A 19,698-nucleotide genomic window follows, 5' to 3' on the forward strand; every position below is an offset into this window, starting at 1 on the left:
GGAATTCTGCGGAAGAGTTTCAATAAAAGTGAACAGTGCAAACACAGCTATAAGCTACGTACAGTGACCTCTCCACTTCTTGGCTCTCTGAGTCTCTGTTCCCTCAGAGGTCCGGTCTTTGTATAAAGATCATTGTGGAGATATATATCCCGTCTATGGTCAGAATTGCTTGCTTGAATCTGCATTGCATTGTTAAAAAATGACCAGGATTTTACCTTGACCTTGTACTGATCATAGCAACTTCATTGGAATGAATTGAATTTGGCTTTAGGCGCCAGGCCCGGAAACCGACCTTAAATCACAGAACAGAAAAAACACAGTATGAGTTATAACTTTTCATTAATGGCTTTATTTTTGGAATAAATATTCTGAAGTCAAAGACAATTACAAATACCTGTGTAAAAAAGGATTTAAAAAGTATTTACATTATTTTTTGCACAGAGCTGAATAAATGTATACATAGTATACAGTACAGCCTCTATAGGTCATTGGTTTCTTTTGCTGTACAAAGTGCAAAAGCAGACAAAAAAAATAAAATAGTAATCCAGCTAACACAGGATCTGTCCTGCAGCTGGACATTGGAGTGGACAATGTGACCCTTTCAGAAACAAAACAAGAATATAATAGGTTACAGGATTTCATCGAGTGTGCAGAGAGAACATCTTGGCTCAGACTGTGGGGCCATGAACAAGGAGATCCACTGAAACACATTCTGCACAGTATCACAGAGGGCTTGCCAGTTTTTTTCCCCTCTTCATCGTTTCACTGATAATAAATTATCTGTGGTAACTGTGCCAGACAGGCATAACTTAGGCTTCACAACTGGCTGAACACTATGAACTGAAGAGATAATTGTTGTGGTTTGATGAAGGAAGCAATCAACATTATGAACACAGAGGGCGGGAATTGAACACAATACATGTGGGTATGTGCATGCACATGAGTGTGTTGACGTGTGAGACATCAGGATAAGCCCATATCTGAAATGAGCTGTGCAAGTTTGGGTGTAGCCCGATGAAATCACTGAGCTAGCAGTCACACCAGCTGACAGGGAGCAAACCATCGGTCATTGTTGCCTGCCTTGTTTAGTTTTATCTGTCATGAAAGTCACTAGTGTGACCTCCAATTCTAGTTAAAACTGTTTCCATGACTGTGCTAAATGAGGTCTGCAGAAAAATCTGTCTACAAGGCTAGAGATTCCTTCCTGCTTTTGTGATGATGATAATAATAATGCTGGCTCCATTGTTAGCTATTTGTTGCTGTGAAACTGCTTTAAACTGAGTAAAGCATGAGTAACAATCACACAATGGTTTTTACTGGACAATATATATAATTTTTTCCCTGTGTAAATGATGCAGCAACACATGTAACTAGCATCAACTGTAAAGCACAAAATGTCCTTCTCTGTAAAAGTGTTTTGCAGCGAACAGAAATGACATTTTATTCTGTACTTGGTTACGAAGCTTTGTCAAACATTTGTTTTCTTTTTGAAAAATTAATAGAGTAATGTTTCTGGCCAACCAGCCGGCCGCACTGATCTATTTGTACGATCCAACTAAAATTTTTGAAACCTGCACAGTTACAATATTATATAAAATTCGTCCTGACACATTAGGCAAACTAAAGTGATTATTTGCACATGGGCATTCTGCATAGACTGTACAAGGGATTCAATTAAATATTATTTGACCTTGTATTATGTTATTTTGCCATCAGATTTAGACATGGATAATGTGTTTTTGAAGTCAGACCAATGACAGAGAAAAATATCTTCCGGCATTCATCCTGCGAATTTCACTCTCCTTCCAATATTCTCATTTTCCTTCCAAGTTTCCATCATCCCTTAACAGTCCCATGATGCAGGTGGAAAAAACCTGAAGACCATGGTGTGTATAATACTTGGATGTGGATTCATTTTAATACATTTTATTTTTAATGGTTTAAGTCACTAGCAATGCCTTAGATTACAGAAGTCCAGCTCCTGTGGTTTGCGTAAGCCAGAGCAGTGGTTCCTTGGGAGCAGATGCCCAGGTTGAGTTTTGCATTGCAATGGTCGTCTCTTGAAGCCCTTCCCACAGGTTCTTGAACAAGGTGCCCACTGCCCAATATGCCACTCAGGACACGGGTCTCCACAAACCCTGGTGGCTGCAGGTCTTTGTGAAGAATCACAATCCCATCCCGGCTTCCCATCTGGTTTCAGACACTGCACCATCCTCCTCTGGATACCACTACCGCAGGTCACTGAGCACTCATCCCAGCCTGTCGATATCCATTTCCCAAGAATAGGATCTTCCTTTCTGTAAACCTCCTTCAGAGTGTCTCCTCCCTTCTCATTGACACTATCCTCCGCCAGGACACTGTTATGGGAGTTAATACGCCCCTCTTTCTTCTGAGTCTTGTCCTCCTTGGTCTGACGTGCGAGGTAGAAGGAGTAACGGATTCGAGGAGGCGTCATCTGGCCTGCACACAGCACCTCCACAGTCAGGGCTTCTCCCAAGGGCTTCACAGCCTGCAGGGTCTCGGAGAGGCCAGCTGTTCCACTGTAGCGCAGCAGGCTGCTCCTGACCATGATGTCCCTCTCCCCGGCAGATACAACGTAATTCCCATTAAGAAGGTAATGGCCCTCGCTGTTCTTCAATGCTAAGTAGTTGTCATCACTCATGATTCCCTTGTAGCCTCGCTGACGGATGTCTATGTTGGCCGCACCCACTGGCAACATTACGACAAAGTTGTAACCGTGCCTGCATGCAAAAACACATTAAAGTCAATCAGAGCTTATAATAGAAGGCTGAAGCTGATAATGCTATCATATTGATGTAGGAATGACATAAACAGTATTCTCTAAAGGCTCTCCCATGACGTTGTGGGTTTTACTCACGCAGGCTTTGTGAAGAGTCCAGACACCTTCTTGCATCCCTTGTTATCACCTCCACAGATTCCACACTTATCAAACTTCTTGTTGGAGCCAATTTTCACATCACAGCCAGCCTTGATGCACTTTCCTTGGACACACACCCCTGTGGAGTCTGGGGAGCATGGAGTCCCATCAACAACCTGGACACACAAGGTTAACTTTTCATATACACTTAAAAGTACACACAGTAAAAAGGAAACACGATAGATGGTGGTAGACAATATATTCCACATTCTTTTATAAAACTAGAATCACCATACTAAGGTTGTATGCCTTTGCCAACCAGTGCAGTTTCCATGCAAATGTTCAGACATATACTTTATTTTCCAGATTCAGATAAGGTCACTGTGACCTTTGACCCCTTAAACAGAATAACTTTATCTTTGAGTTTGAGTGACAACTGATCAAAAGTTGAAGATATTCCTTCAAGCAGTCTTGAGATATCAAATTCAAGAGGACAAAAATTGAATCAGTTAGTAAGTGAGTCCAAGTGAATTGTATCAGCTGTAATGAAATTCCCTTTGGTAAGTCCTGATACTTCACATTCACAGCGACGTGAGGTCCCTATGACCTTGTCCTTTGTACTCCATGCACCAAAATGTATTCAGTTCATCTTTGAGTCCAAGTGAAGACATTTGACTACTAACGTGTTTTATTCTTTGAGAACAAGTGAATATTTGTGCCAAATTGGGATTTGGGAGGTCACAGTGACCTTAACCTTTTACCACCAAAATCTTGTCAGTACATCCTTGAGTCCAAGTAAGTATTTTAACTAAAGTTGAATAGATTCCCTTAAGGCATTTTTGAGATAATGTGTGCACGGGAATGGGACGGATGGAAGGACAACCCGAAAACAAAATGCCTCAAGCCATTGGCCCTCGCCTGCACGGAGGCATAAAAACACAAAACTCTTGTCTCACAGACCTTGTGAACTACATACACTTAGGTCTACTTCTTCGTCCCAGGTTATTGAAGGTGCTAGATCGTTTTTTATTCTATAGCTGTTCTTATTGTATAATCATCTCAAACAGTTTTTTACCCTTCATTATTTCAATGTAGTCAGCTGGTAATATTTATCCTGATGTATACCGTCCTGTTTTCTTAAGAAATAGGGAAGCACACTGAGTAAACTTTGACATTATCCCCTATAGACTATTAAGAGTCAATACACAGACACCAGAATGATGTGATATACCATACTGTATATATGTGACATGAGGCTGTCAACCAGAGCAGCTTCACAGTACTGTAAACTCAGTTTTGTTTTAAAGCAATGACTATGTAGTTAAAACATCCAGCTGCTCCGTGATTCAGAGCTACGTGTCCCCTGAGTGCTCTAATCTACTCCTCCTCGGCCGCTATGATGGAGTGAAGTGTGAACTCTGCCTCACTGCTGCTAAAGCTCACTCCACACCCTGCTATCTGAAAGAGATAAACTGTCCTCCACCTCTCCCTCATTCCTTCCTTCGCTCTTAGACCATAGGCAGCTGGCCTACCCCCGTTAGCATTCTCAAACATGGACATATCTCAAGATCTCACCTTATTTTAGTCCCCAAAAAATTCTAACCACCAATCAAATTACCTTTGGTGCCAGAACGTAGAAGTAACCGGTGCCATTAGCCCTGCAGATGAGTTTGCACCGGTCATCGGTGGCTACTCCTGAGTACTTTGGTACCCACACCACAGAGGAAGCCACACGGTTGTTGTTGAAATTCCGGCCACTGTTCTCACACTGCTCTTCACGATAAGTCTTACCTGCACAGAGGGGAGGAAGGGAAGGTACAGAAGGTGAGAGGTGGGAATGCCTCAGGGGAAAATTTGTCTTAGGACATACTTGTCTGTTTTGAGAGACTTGTACCTATGTCAGGGCAGTGGTTCAGGTTGCAGGAGCGGTATTTGACCCGAACCCCTTGGCAGTATTTACCCCCATTTGACGGAACCGGGTTGCTACACTCCCTTTTAGACAGTTGGACGCCGCCTCCACATGTGCGCGAGCAGGAACCAAACGTGCCCCACTTACCCCAGCGGCCATCCACCTGGGAATACACAAATACATGGTATAATCAAACCTTTCCTATCAAAACCCAGTCTAGGTATATGTTATCAAGAACTGAGTCCATGTGTGAGTATTACCTTCACAGTTTGGATCCTTTTGTCAGAGCAGACACCTTGGTCGCACACTAGTCCATCCCCACATTGGGTGCCATCTGCCCAGGGGAAGTGCCGAGTCATGCACACCAATTGACCATTAGACTTTCCAGTGCACCACAGACGACCGCACGGCGGTTGCAGGAAGGGACAGGGCTTGGAGCCTTCTCCGAATGCAAGCTCACACTGACGGTCCAGGACGTAGGATAGTCCAGGCAGCAAGTCAGGGAGGGCCAGCGGTTTCTGAGGCTGGTCAAGCAAACATTCCCCTAGAAGAGGCAGATTCAGAATAAGCAACACACTGAAACTATATCAGCTGTCATCTCTGTTTTCTCTTTACCAGCTGCAAACACTTTTATTAAAGTATTAAGTTCCAATGTTTTACCAAAACATGATCACAAAATCATGAAAAACAATGCATTCTATAATTATGCGTCAGTCTTTCCCTAATCCTTTTCATGAAATGCGTATGTGTATGGGTGGGATTGTGGGTTAGGGGCAGTAAGCAGCTATTGCCTTTGTGATCTGGGCTCTTTGAACTGAAAGTGCAGCTTGATGCTGTGCATGCGGTCATTGCCACATACCACACACAGATACATACACACGGAACGCGCACAGTTTTCCCCACATACATCCTTTAACTCTGCCCAAAACCCCCCAAGCTCCAGCTCTCATGTTTCATCTCACCCTTGTTGCATGACTTGTACTTGGACAAAGTTATGTTTGAGTTATGATGATCAAGATTGCAGGTGGAAACACATTTGTCATGTTCACTGAAGAAAAACTGCTGCCTTCTTTCAATTTGCATCCTTACATACTCTTCCATACACTATTTAAGTGCATATATGCATTCACTTTGCCATGAGTGACAACATACAATGTACCAAAAACCTCCAGATGGTGCACTCAAAATTGACAAAAGTTGCATTTGAAATGCTGCAAACTTCTCTCCTTCAACATTCACCTTTCTACCTAAGTAACGAAAGGGAAAGACCACCAACTTATTTTCACAATTTCTGAAAATTATGGCAGAGGAAGCAGGATTGATTTTTTTTGGGGCACAAATGGGGTTAAAGTTTTTTTTATAAATTGAGCAAAGCAGTCACTAGATACTTTGGCAACAAGACTGGCTTAATGTTGAGATTATCAATTACTCAACAGCCATGTTTGATTTGAGACAACACTGGCACTGACACTGCCGAAATTAACCAGTGAACTGTATACATGATGTACTACATGAAAGTTTAATTTAAGTAAGTATCTGATTCGAGATGCAGCATGGGCCCACTTTCTTTGAGCTGTTTTAATGCCATGTCAAGTTGAGGTGAATTAGCTCTAAGTGGTTGCAAATTAGTTTTACCGCATTGCATCACAAAATTTGCAGAAAAAGCACATTGATTACCTGATAGCACACGCTGAATAAACTGAACCTGTCCTCTTCCTTCATAATATCTCTCTCTAAAGAGCAATAATGGTAAACAATAGCTTGTAATCTGTGTGTTAGTGTGAGGATGAATAAACAGGTTCCGAATAATTCTGGGCACAGCACTGCATGAAAACTGCCTCAAACATGTGGCAACATGCTTTTTTCTCTCCCCGCAGCTTTTTGAAGTCTAGATATATGACAGACGGCCAGGACTAACAATCAACAACACCGTCAGATAGAAATCACTCCCTGTCAAGTGAAAAATGTTCCTCTGCGTCTTGCTCCGGACTAGTTAGCGTTCTTTTGTTCTCAGGCCATCTCTAAAATGGACACAGAGAGGAGCAGAGGAGTTTGTCTATTTGGAGTAAACCTGCATGGGAAACACTGGGCACATATACCTCACTATCCAAACCACTGCGGTGACTCTCCCCAGAACAAGCCCTCTAATTTGGGACAGATGTGGGAGCATTTTTAAAATAAAATTCTAGCATTGCTTCGAGGCCAAGTCCTGTGGTTGGACCCGCTTGGCAAACAGTCTGCATCCAAATGAATTTCTTTTTGGCTTCCGCGAGTCATTCCTATCAGCATGGCACTATGGGTGAGGCAGATGTCACATTTGAAGCGCAGATGGATGCTGAAACTCAATCACCCTCTCACTTTTACCTGAGAAGATTCTAGATGAAAAGCACCTTGTTACAGTTACAAACAGAACCATTCATAGCACTTAGCAGAGCACAAACCTCCGCCAAAGCCCAACCAAATGTCACAAGTCAGTATCAGTTCCCTGAATACGTAATTTTTTCTTGCATCAAGATCATTGAATTATTTCCTTGGAAATCAGCAAAATGTAAAAACATGAAAAAGTGAAACACACTTTTTGGAGCTGCCTCCTGATCCAGATCAGCACCAAATTCTTCCCTGACCCATACCAAATTCTTCCACCAAGTTTTTTGGTAACCTAACCCAATGGTAAAACATAAGCTCCTTGGCGGAGGTAATAGTAATAATTTTACAATCACAATGTATTTTCTTTCTATGTGATCAGTGCTCATAGCTGCAAGTTTGTTAACCATGAAGGCCTGAAGATGTTTTACTAAATGTCTGTTTTTAAGTGTTTTGGCTTCCCGCCTCTTTAAACCCACTGTGGGGCCGTTAGCGCACACGGGTGGTGGAAACTCACCGTGCCCACTGTCCAGAAATTCAGTGATGATGGCAGCACTGCAGTGGGACCAGGGGCTGGTGCGGTTGATTTGAATAAGTGTGGGCGACATCATGTGGTTGTCCTGCAGTTTGCCAAACACGTCCTCGCAGGCCTTCACGTTGTCGTGTGGCATGTTGAAAACGTGTCCTGGAGACGGGGAACAAGATGTCAGAACACACCGATGCTTTTATCTGTTGTGCATTCAGATTATAGGAAAGGCTGCAGTGCTGATGCGTATTTAAGAATGAATTGTGTTAGCAGAGCTCACCAAGCTCATGGGCAGTGGTGAAGGCAGAAGGCAGGCCGTCCTCTTCGATCACAGAGCAGCTCCTCTTGGGGTCGCACATGGTGCCAACATCCGCCATGCCAAGAGTGTCACAGGTGGAAGCTCCACACAGGTCCTGGAGGAAAAACAGAATTTGCATTAGTTCATCTGAGCTGATCAGGGCAACAGAACATGACACTTTCTTAAAATCCAGAATTTTACTATATTACTCTCATGCTTTGTAGCTTTGGCCTTCACCATCTGTTATGGTAACACTGTACTCTGGTTTGTAACAAACATCTGGGACACATCATTAGTGATATAACCTGGGGTCAATGGGTGTTTTGGATCTTTCAACATCAAACACCCCCACCCAGGCAATCCCACTAGATGAATGGGCTTCTCTGATCTAGAAATATGGTGACATAAATCCAAGTGCAGTGGGGCAGGTAACTCGATCTTCCAGGTGATCAGACAACAGGTTAGCAGGATTATTTAAACAAATGTATTTGGTGTTTTAAAAAGCTCTTCAATTTAGCTCCAGAAAAGTCCATAATACTTCCTCGCTGCACAAGCAAACTGCAGACAACTACAGCAGGTACAATGGTCAGTTTGGGTACAAATTTCACGGTTTGGTCTTTGTGTTCCTTCCCTTACACATCTGGTTAAAGTGGAGTTTGAAAGGTGTCTGATGGTGAGAGTCTTTAACTTGTGTGACTTATTTTTAGTTTTTGTCCCCTAACCTCAGCAATTAACTTGGTGAGGAAACATTTAAAAATAATAATAATAAATTACAACCAAGTTGCAATAAACTATACTAATGATATCCTGCCGCATCAGAACTGTGAAGATGTGGTTTGACCATTAGCTTAAAACCCAACAACTCTCTTCTTATTATATTTCAAATGCATCTCATGTGTGCTTATCTGACTAGTGACATATATGGAGGCTCCAGTCCTAATGCAGCAGCCGCAGGTTTGTTCCGGCTCTCTCTCTTTCCATTTCACACATAACCTGTCCTATCACTTTAGGTAAAATGCTCAAAAGATATCTTTAAAAGAAAGACTAATGTGACATTACCTTTTTTCCAAACAAGACAAGGCCACTTTCAACAAACCAAACTTGCAGGAACCCATCCTTCATAAGAGCTGACTGATTAAATAGGTTTTCGGGACCTTTAAGTTCTTCTGTTGACATGACCTGAATATTTGTTTTCTTGAGACTAAGGTAAAATATTTGATAGTGTTAAGCAAAGCTTCTTACCACCCAGTCTTTAAATGTTGTTTGTGGGCAACAGTGTTTAGAGTGCACCTTCTCCCATGAGGTAATGTAGCTGTCCCCAATAATAACATTTCCTTGTTGGAGCAGAGTTTCCACATGACCTACTTCCCCACCACAGAGTTTTTTCAAACCTAATCTTAGTGAGTATCCATTTGGAGCTGAACCTCCTAATCACAGGACAACTTTGGCACTAACCGCCACAGAGAACCGCCCATCTGCCTGCTCCGTAAACAGGACTGTCTCTCCATGCCCCAAAACACAGGAAAACTAGCGGTGGTCAGCTATTAAAGATAAAGCACAGCCCTGGTGTAGTGTCGCCCAGTCGTTACAATGCTCTGCTGCACTGAACGTACACACGACACGCAAAGATCCACGAGACGACCTTGAGTGCTGTGACAAATCATTCCTAGAATAAACCGCAAAACCACAATTGTTGGTCGATGCAAATCTAATCCAGATGTGCTTGTGTGCAGGGTTCATCTGTACGTTTGGGCCATTTATGAGCAAAGAATTATAAAAAACAACCCTGCAGGACAAATGTGGGAGAAGAAATAGCTATGTCAATGAGTTGTTCTTTGTTTTGACCTATTTCCCACATCTGTAATGAATCTTTGTGTTTCTGCAATTTAAAATCAGTACGTTATCTCAGCAAAGAAATATGTGCATTTTATTTTGTGTACACATTTACAAGCTTTTAACTACTCTCCAGGCTGTTAAAGTTTGTGTATCGTGTAAACGTATCGTAGCCTCTTCAGGCACTTTCTAAACTAAATGACTATGAGGAGTGGAAGAATAGGTCTGACTCAGCAGCTTCGCTGACAGGGTTTATGACATGCAGACATGTTATTTGGGTGTATATTTTCTTTCTCAACTCATCTATTATGAAAGCAAAAACAAACTATGCTATGAGTTAAAGAGGTACCACCCCTTCTCTCAAGGGAATACATCAGTCAGATTTACAGTTGGATTTAATCTTTTGGAGGATGGCTCTTGTACGTACAATGAACTTTGTGAAACAAGTTCACTTGCAACATTCTTAACACAACAGTCACGCCAGCTGCAGAATTTAAAGACAACCGCAATTGCCTCTGGACAACTCTGAGTGGGTCTTCATAAAACCCTACAAATTAGACTTTGGGCTAGTAAACAACATATACTGGACGTGCTTTAAATACTTATTGAAAACTATTGTAAACCAAAACAATACCACGGACTGAACTGACCAAAGTCCAAGTCATCAAGTCACGAACCAACAGATTTTACTGTTTTGACCTCAGCTGAATCTTTCAATGGACATGTGTGCAGAGGAATATCCTATAAGCACCTTCTATGTAAGGTTAAATTGAAATGTCACTTCTATGATATATATACACGTTTACTTGAGTTGTAACTTAAAAGCAACTAGGTTTTTTGGATGGCGATGAGGGAGATGTTGAAGCATGACAAAACACTACGTAAATATTTATGTTTCCTGTTAGTTGTACATTCTTGAATGCTGCTCTTTGCACCTACACAGTCACAATATTTACCTAACTATGGCTATTCTGTTTTTCTTGCACTATTAATGCAAGAAGGTCCATCAGAAGAAATGTGTCTTTTTACACTACAGGGTTATGGCCAATCCCAGTGAATGCAAGGTCTCCTAAATTGACTACAGACCGAAGCAACACTGGTCAAAAAACCCACTGACACCCACTAACATCTGGCTTTTGTCTGCAGTGGGAACAGATACAATCAGCATTTACTCCCAGGTCAAATGACTCTCAGGTTATCGGCTCCAGCTCCTCTCGCCAATTTCTTCTTCTTTATTTTGGCAGTCTATGAACTTTTGTGTGTAAAAACCCCTGAACGTTTGTGTAGTCATTGTTTTGTTGCATCAGCAACAGGGTTTTGTTTTTTTCTCCATATCATGCAAGATGGAACCCTGACGGCAAGTTGGAGAGATTCTCAGTTTCCAGTGCATTTGTGACGTTAAGCCTGAGTCACCAAGGGAAAAAACACAAAGGAAAACTCTGACTGGCAATGAGAATGGAGTGCTTTGCGGTTTTTTTTGCCATGTTTTAAAACCTGTGTATACGTGCTTATGTTGGTGTCAAATAGGCATAACCTCAATTCTGCTAGTGAAGTGAATGATCCCACAACCTGGCAACACCCTATATGTCTGCTTTCTGAATGTGCAAAAGGAGACTTGCAGCAGAAAAAATGAATGAGAGAGAGGAAGTGCATGACAGAATGAAAAATGTGCTGTAAAAGATGCATCTGTGCAGGCTGACTGCAGCTGTGCAGAGCCGCCCCTCTGGAGCGGCTTGTTTCAGAGGTGGGGCGAGCAGGTGGGGGCATTAAACACAGAGGGATGTGACATCGCTGACATCAACATAGGAAACCCCCCAATCCCCCTTCTCCCTCCATCTCCCTCCCTCTCTCTTCAGGGGCCTGTTTAATGAGGAGCAGGCAATGTGGTGGGAAGGACTGGAAAACCCACAGCTGGAGGAAGACTGAGAGAAACAAGACACTTCCTACTAGTGGATCTCAGAGGACACTGACAGACATTATGTTTGGTAGTTACAGGTCTAACTAGTGCCTAATTGAGGTTTTATATGATTATGTGTCATATTTTGGTAGTGACACTAGCCAAAGCTCATTCAACGCCTTTCATTCTAGGGGCTTGGATTGCATCATCAGTTGAGCCTTTGGCTGCAGAGTGAACTTCAGCATAATATTCTGTTTCTCAGTGATTGAATCTGCATCTGTCGTGTTGATCTGTCCGCTAAATTCCAATCTTTAATACCCCAGTTAGATGAGACTGGCCCACGGCCATCAGGCAGACGTTTCATCACAGTTCCGTGGGTTACACACTGACCAACGCATGTGAGCAATTACTTCATCTCTGACCCTGTGGCCTCTGCCAGATATTTGGGAGTGTAGGGAGACTCTCCACTCCAAGGAGGGTTCCAAGTCTACACCCCCCTCCCCACCCCACCCCCTCTCTATCTCTCTCTTTGCATGCATGGCGTCCACAAAGAGCAATCAAGATTGTTGCTGTTTTCAGCTCAAGTAACTTCCTCTAGGACTCAGCTATTCACTGTGAGGTTGCTCCCTGATCTCCCCGTGGTGCAGAACATGTTTTGAGAGCAAACCAATTAACTGACCCAGCAGGAGTGATGGAGGGGAAGGGTGACAAGTCAAGTCTTCAGCATTAACCAGTTCCCTCTGTTATCAAATGTAAACATGCACGAGGAATGTTCGATCATCATCATAATCCCATGTTTATTTAATTTGAGATGCATTTCTGTGCGTAATCGAACTTGATAGAATTGCAAATTTGCTGCTCTGTTGTTACGTCACGCGCTGCAATTTGAGTTGAAATAAATCATTGTTACCTGTCTGGTGAATAGTATTGCCGTGTCCCAGTAGTCTGGATGCTTGTCGCCGTTTTTGTTAAGCTTTTTTTGCCAAGTGCAAAAGTTACGCAGCGTCATGGCTGCGTTCCCGGACACCTTGGGTCCTTTGTCCTCCTCGGTTATAACCACGATCTTCACAACTGTGATGCTGATCGAGTTGAGGATACTTGGGTGCTTGTAGAGCCTCGCTGCCACTGACATCAGTGTCAGGAGGTAGTGTTTGAGGTCATCTCCGTGGAACTGCGCCATGGACTCGTCCGCCACTACGAGCGTCTCCACGTATCGGGGGACGGAAGCGAATCGTTTGGCTCTCCCCATCCTCCTCAGCATCGTTTCGGTCACATTGCTGTGATCTGACAGTCGCTTGTATTTCTCCAGCGATTGCGCATCCTGGACACTTATGTCGCTATCCACTGCGCACCTCGAGTTCGAATTGAGCTTCAGGTTATTGCTGGCCCTTCGCCGGATGATGTGAGCGCCTTCTATGCTCGTGCTTTCGTTTTGCACCGGGCTGATGAAATATTCCCATCCCTGGAAGCCAAATGCACCGTGTAACCCCTGACAGAGGCTCAGAGCAGCGTACGAGTACCGATCATCATTCACATACCCGGAGTAGAAACACCGGCTCAGGTCAGTTGTCACATCGGAGCTGGAGAGCCAGACTGCGTCTTGGTTAGAAATGGAAGGCGCAATGAAATCAGAGTCCTGATGCAAATCGATCACTAACTCCTGCTGGAAAGCTCGTATCTTTAGGAGACATTTTCCACTGGGCACTTGCACGTCGTTGTCAAAATCCCTCCTGTCATGGTTTTCCAATCTAACTGGGAAGCAGAGTTCACTTTCCAAGCAGCGCACAAGTTTTGGGAGTGAGACCACGAAGAAGAGCAGAAACGTTGCTCTGATAAACATGACGATGCCTGCATTCAGTGAAGAATGCAATGAATGACGAGCGGTGAAAACAAAGGTAATGGTGAAGCTGCGGAACTCAGTGGAAGCGGTGACAGATGAGCATGCAGAGCATAATCCAGCGCGCAGGGACTCTACAGCAGTGCAGGTCGTACAAGTCCACTCAGAGCAAACTCCTCCTGGTCATGACCCAATCCCATCCTCCACCTGTGTGTGAGTGCTGAGTCGACCGCTGCCTTCTGAGGACTTAATGCATTTTCGTCATGTGTAAAAATATGGAAACTCAAGCTCTTTTTTTTTTCTGGAGGGAGGAAGGGGGCCAGGCTTTGGACTCGTTCATTGGATGCATGCAGGCTTTTTCTGCGGCCACTATCACCATGTCCCAAGTTAACGCACTGTGATGGTTAAATTAATCTCACACTTCCAGAGAGAGCTCTAGACTTCAGGCTGCCTGCCTCCACGTAATCTGCATAAACCCGTCCAAACAATCATTAGGTCTATTTTTCTGTCAATGCAACAGCAACAGAAATTAGTCCCCAATTGTAATGTACAACCAACAAGGATGCTATAATAACTTCCACATGTTAAACATCATAGACCTGCAGAAAAGGCGAAGGACTATGCAGTTCATCACATTCATATCTGACATCTAGTTACTAATTACGAAGCAGATTAAGATTGAAACAATCGAATAAGTTATGGTCTAAACCACCCATCAATACATAGTTAAATTAGCTGTACTTGATAAACAAGAGTAAAATCACTTTAATATTCATCTATAATATAGACCAATAGAAAATAAACTTTACTATTATTAAGCACTCCGGATGGGGGCATTCTGCACAATAAGAACGTTTGTTAATATGAAGTTCGTCCTCAGTTCCAAACTGTGTTTTAATCTTTGTTACTTTGATTCTTCTGCCACCTTTTGGTATGAGGGAGTATCACAGCTTCTGAAAAGTCCTGCCCACGGATGGCTGCAGGGATTTACTCTAATGAACTGATGGAGAAACTGTTCATACAGTAGAGATAAACATTGGACAACAGCTACTGTAACACATATTTCCTTTTTTGATAAATACACCTTGAAACTGATGTTCCTGCTTTAAATACAAACTTTTTAATACAGATTAATAGGTCTCTAACTGTAGATAGATTAGTTAAAATATTTACATTTCAATTTCTATTCCATTATTTTAGTATTTATTTAGTCAGTTCTTATCCATAAAATAACCAGAGTCGCATTTGATTTTGGCAAGATTCATCAATCAAAAGTGCAAAATAATTATGTATCGCTCACAAAATGCTCCAGTGATGCATTTGGCTGAGGTAGGAAAACAAATGTAAGCCCCAGCCATTGATTAATATACCCCTAATGGTTTTTATCACACAATAAAAAAATATGTGAACAGAGCGACACTGATTTTGCTCATAGTGCGTTTGAACTTAAAGTTTGGCCATTTGGTGGCACTAGAGTAGAGCTCATGTTGAGTCCGGAGAGGAATTGGTTGAATCTTACAGCAGACACAATTAATTTGATGCCATGTTTGGCTACAAAAACAAAATATATAATCAATCAATCAATCAAATTTTATTTGTATAGCCCATATTCACAAATTACAATTCATCTCATAGGGCTTTAACAGGGTGTGACATCCTCTGTCCTTAACCCTCAGCAAGAGTAAGGAAAAACTACAAAAAACCCTTTTAACAGGGTAAAGTGCAATAGATGCCACGTGCAGGAGAACATCATCAATAATCAAAGTCTCTAGCAGCATTGATGAAGCACAGTCCATGCTCAGCAACCATCTAGACCACGATCCACCATCCAGACCAGACGCCACTTCAGTCCTCAGTCACCGTCAACCGCCGCCCACCAGGAGGACCCATCACAAGCCACCACTGCGGTCCTGGTCCACCGCCCGTGCCCAATGCCAACGCGACACAGGGTCCGCCACCAGCAGTGTTCAAGTTAGATTAACATTAAGCTTAATTCTATAGTGTCCATGCATATACATTTGAGTTTTAAATTTTGAACGAAGTCAGCTGCATGTCTTGTTTTCAGTTGGCAGGGAAGCAACAACGGTTGCTTGGTCTAGGGACCGTTGCTTTGCCAGCTGACACTCGCGTCTCTGTGGTCAAATCAGCCGACACAGAAATTCTACTGCGCGCATATACTGACATTTATGGTAAACAATCATATTTTCACTTCCCTTTGTGCTGAAGACATTCTGATCATTTCCATTGCTAGAAAACATCCTGAATTAATGGGAAATGTGTACATTTTACCGATATATCATTTTAGCTCGCCTAGAGGGGAGCAAATGTAAAAAATGTCTCACATTACCCCGCTCTCCCCTACCTGAGAAAATCTCTATTGTGGGAAAAATTGAAGAAATTGGGAAATGTGTACATTTTACCGATATATCATTTTAGCTCGCCTAGAGGGGAGCAAATGTAAAAATGTCTCACATTACCCCGCTCTCCCCTACCTGATAAAATCTCTATTGTGGGAAAAATTGAAAAAATATTGCTGAGCCAAGATCATTTCTAGGCTTTGTACCATTAAAATCTGTTAATAAGACAGACAAATGTACATAGTAATTTTTTATTTTATTACATATAACCTTTACAAAAATATAAATTGAAACAGTAATATAAGAGAAACTGTGGCAATGGGGTCTCCCAACAACAGACAGAGATGAACATTCCCCGTTTCAGCACGTTAATTGAAAAACAGCAAACATTAGCATAACATAACTTGTCTATCAGTTTCTGCCTGTCATGGCAGCTCAGCTCTGTCGTGTGTCTTCTCCTGCATCTCTGTGTCTCTCTACATGTATCAAGGGAGACTTCATTGGCCAACTAACTTCAGCTGTGTCAATCAACTCTCCTTGGTTACCCTGGAGGTGCTCTGGCGAACTATCCCCACAAATCTATTATTGTTTTTACACAGTCTAAAAGAGAACTGGTAAAGACGTGGAGTGATTGTTTCCATTCCATCTCTGGTTTTGTCTGAGTCTCACCTTTCTAGGACAACAATGTCCTCAAACTTTCAGACCTAGATTGTGTTATCTCTCTCCCTTTCTTCTTCTCCTCCAGAGCCTGCTTGGTGTTATTTAGAGACTCCAGGAGGTGGGACCTCTTCTCAAGCCACTGGAGTGTCTCTTTGTTCTGGTCTTCCTGCACCGTCATCTTCTCTACCTTAAGGCAGAAGATTGCTTGGACCTGTTCACAGAGGATATGTGACCTTTCCTCCTCCCACTGACGTTTGGATTTTTCTTGGTCATGATTAGCCTGGGTCAGTGAAATTTTGATTTTAGAAGTCTCCTCCACCTGTCTGCCGAGGCATGCCTCAGCCTTCTTCCTCCTGTTGGATTGAGCAATGAGCTCTTTCTCCAGTTTTTTTATTTCTAGGACAGTATTCCGTTCCAGCTTGATATGATCTGACAGCTCACCAATACCAACGGCTCTTTCATGGTCTGCCTGGGTTAATTGAGAACCAAAATGCAGTAGCTGATTCGTAAGCTCAGTTTTCCGTTTCAGCAGTACAGATAAGTCAGTCTCCTTCTCACTGATCAGCTTAATGAATTCTGGCTTTGTGAGTTTAGGGTTTGCTGGGGTTGGCAGTAATGTGATTTTAGATTTCTTTTGAAAGTTTGCAGTCTGTTTCTGTGTTTTTCGAGAAGCCTTTGCTTTGTTTGTCCATGCAGACTGTGTGTGAGATGTAACATCATTTGCTACCGAAGACAGAAAAGGCAGAGATACGTTTTTGTGTTGTTTGTCTTGGTTGTCAGCTTTATCCTGGTGATGATAGACTGGTCCCAGGTTGTCGGCTTGATCCGGGTGGTAATATACTGGTCCCGGGTTGTCGGCTTGATCCTGGTGATAATAGACTGGTCCCATGTTGTTGGCTTGATCCTGCTGATAATATACAAGTCCCAGGTTGTCGGCTTGATCCTGCTGATAATAGACAGGTCCCAGGTGATAATAGACTGGTCCCTGGTTATCGGCTTGATCCTGGTGATAAGAGACTGGTCCCAGGTTTTCGGCTTGATCCAGCTGAAAATAGACCAGTCCACGGTTGTCGGCTTGATCCTGCTGATAATAGACTGGTCCCAGGTTGTCGGCTTGATCCTGCTGATAATAGACTGGTCCCAGGTTGTCGGCTTGATCAAGGTGATGATAGACTGGTCCCAGGTTGTCGGCTTGATCCGGGTGGTAATATACTGGTCCCGGGTTGTCGGCTTGATCCTGGTGATAATAGACTGGTCCCAGGTTGTCGGCTTTATCCATGTGATAATAGACTGGTCCCATGTTGTCGGCTTGATCCTGGTGATAATAGACTGGTCCCATGTTGTCGGCTTGATCCTGGTGATAATAGACTGGTCCCATGTTGTCGGCTTGATCCTGGTGATAATATACAAGTCCCAGGTTGTCGGCTTGATCCTGCTGACAATAGACAGGTCCCAGGTGATAATAGACTGGTCCCTGGTTGTCGGCTTGATCCTGGTGATAAGAGACTGGTCCCAGGTTGTCGGCTTGATCCTGCTGATAATAGACTGGTCCACGGTTGTCGGCTTGATCTAGTTGATAATAGACTGGTCCCTGGTTGCCGGCTTGATCTTGGTGATAAGAGACTGGTCCCTGGTTGTCTGCTTGATCCTGCTGATAATAGACTGGTCCCAGGTTGTCGGCTTGATCGAGGTGATAATAGACTGGTCCCAGGTTGTCGGCTTGATCCTGCTGATAATAGACTGGTCCCAGGTTGTCGGCTTGATCGAGGTGATAATAGACTTGTCCCTGGTTGTCGGCTTGATCCGTGTGATAATGGACTGGTGCCGGGTTGTTGGCTTGATCTGGGTGATAATAGACTGGTCCCAGGTTGTCGGCTTGATCTAGTTGATAATAGACTGGTCCCTGGTTGCCATCTTGATCTTGGTGATAAGAGACTGGTCCCTGGTTATCTGCTTGATCCTGCTGATAATAGACTGGTCCCAGGTTGTCGGCTTGATCCTGGTGATAATAGACTGGTCCCTGGTTGTCGGCTTGATCTTGGTGATAATGGACTGGTCCCGGGTTGTTGGCTTGATCTGGGTGATAATAGACTGGTCCCAGGTTGTCAGCTTGATCTAGTTGATAATAGACTGGTCCCTGGTTGCCGGCTTGATCTTGGTGATAAGAGACTGGTCCCTGGTTGTCTGCTTGATCCTGCTGATAATAGACTGGTCCCAGGTTGTCGGCTTGATCCTGGTGATAATAGACTGGTCCCTGGTTGTCGGCTTGATCTTGGTGATAATAGACTGGTCCCTGGTTGCCGGCTTGATCTTGGTGATAAGAGACTGGTCCCTGGTTGTCTGCTTGATCCTGCTGATAATAGACTGGTCCCAGGTTGTCGGCTTGATCCTGCTGATAATAGACTGGTCCCAGGTTGTCGGCTTGATCCTGCTGATAATAGACTGGTCCCAGGTTGTCGGCTTGATCGAGGTGATAATAGACTTGTCCCTGGTTGTCGGCTTGATCCGGGTGATAATGGACTGGTCCCGGGTTGTTGGCTTGATCTGGGTGATAATAGACTGGTCCCAGGTTGTCGGCTTGATCTAGTTGATAATAGACTGGTCCCTGGTTGCCGGCTTGATCTTGGTGATAAGAGACTGGTCCCTGGTTGTCTGCTTGATCCTGCTGATAATAGACTGGTCCCAGGTTGTCGGCTTTATCCATGTGATAATAGACTGGTCCCATGTTGTCGGCTTGATCCTGGTGATAATAGACTGGTCCCATGTTGTCGGCTTGATCCTGGTGATAATAGACTGGTCCCATGTTGTCGGCTTGATCCTGGTGATAATAGACTGGTCCCAGATTGTCGGCTCGATCCGGGTGATAATGGACTGGTCCCAGGTTGTCGGCTTGATCCTGGTGATAATAGATTGGTCCCTGGTGACCACCGCCTTGATCGAGGTGATCCATGTTATCATGGATTGGTACCTGGTTGTCGGCTTGATCCTGGTGATAATAGACTGGTCCCAGGTTGGAGCGTTGATCCATGTTATGACTGGTACCTGGATGTTGGTTTGTTCCTGGTGATAATAGACTGGTCCCAGGTTGTCGGCTTGCAACCAACACCAAAGTGTATTTACTTCCTCTCCCAAGCCTTAA

The 19,698-nt window shown here is 43.5% G+C and overlaps 1 protein-coding gene across 1 annotated transcript; it reads right to left on the reverse strand.

The window, feature by feature from the left end:
* Window positions 1–349: 349 nt before the first annotated feature.
* LOC133970116 (A disintegrin and metalloproteinase with thrombospondin motifs 15-like) lies at window positions 350–13,766 on the reverse strand. The gene is made up of 8 exons (XM_062406949.1): window positions 12,616–13,766; window positions 7,958–8,090; window positions 7,669–7,836; window positions 5,048–5,331; window positions 4,773–4,950; window positions 4,497–4,669; window positions 2,879–3,054; window positions 350–2,741 (listed from the first exon to the last, which is right to left on the reverse strand). The coding sequence occupies exons 1-8, from the start codon at window positions 13,543–13,545 to the stop codon at window positions 1,949–1,951; spliced, it is 2,835 nt and encodes a 944-aa protein (XP_062262933.1). The 5' UTR covers window positions 13,546–13,766; the 3' UTR covers window positions 350–1,948.
* Window positions 13,767–19,698: the final 5,932 nt, after the last annotated feature.

Source organism: Platichthys flesus, chromosome 15, assembly GCF_949316205.1.
Source record: "Platichthys flesus chromosome 15, fPlaFle2.1, whole genome shotgun sequence".
NCBI classification, from domain to species: Eukaryota; Metazoa; Chordata; class Actinopteri; order Pleuronectiformes; family Pleuronectidae; genus Platichthys; species Platichthys flesus.

Bases quoted from the DNA above. Each gene is read 5' to 3' on its own strand.
- LOC133970116 (XM_062406949.1), bottom strand. From the start codon at position 13,545: ATGTTTATCAGAGCAACGTTTCTGCTCTTCTTCGTGGTCTCACTCCCA. The intron at 5,332-7,668 runs GTGAGTTTCCAC...TGCCTCTTCTAG, and splicing joins ATTTCTGGACAGTGGGCACG to GGGAATGTTTGCTTGACCAG. The intron at 2,742-2,878 runs GTGAGTAAAACC...TTTTGCATGCAG, and splicing joins GGACTCTTCACAAAGCCTGC to GCACGGTTACAACTTTGTCG.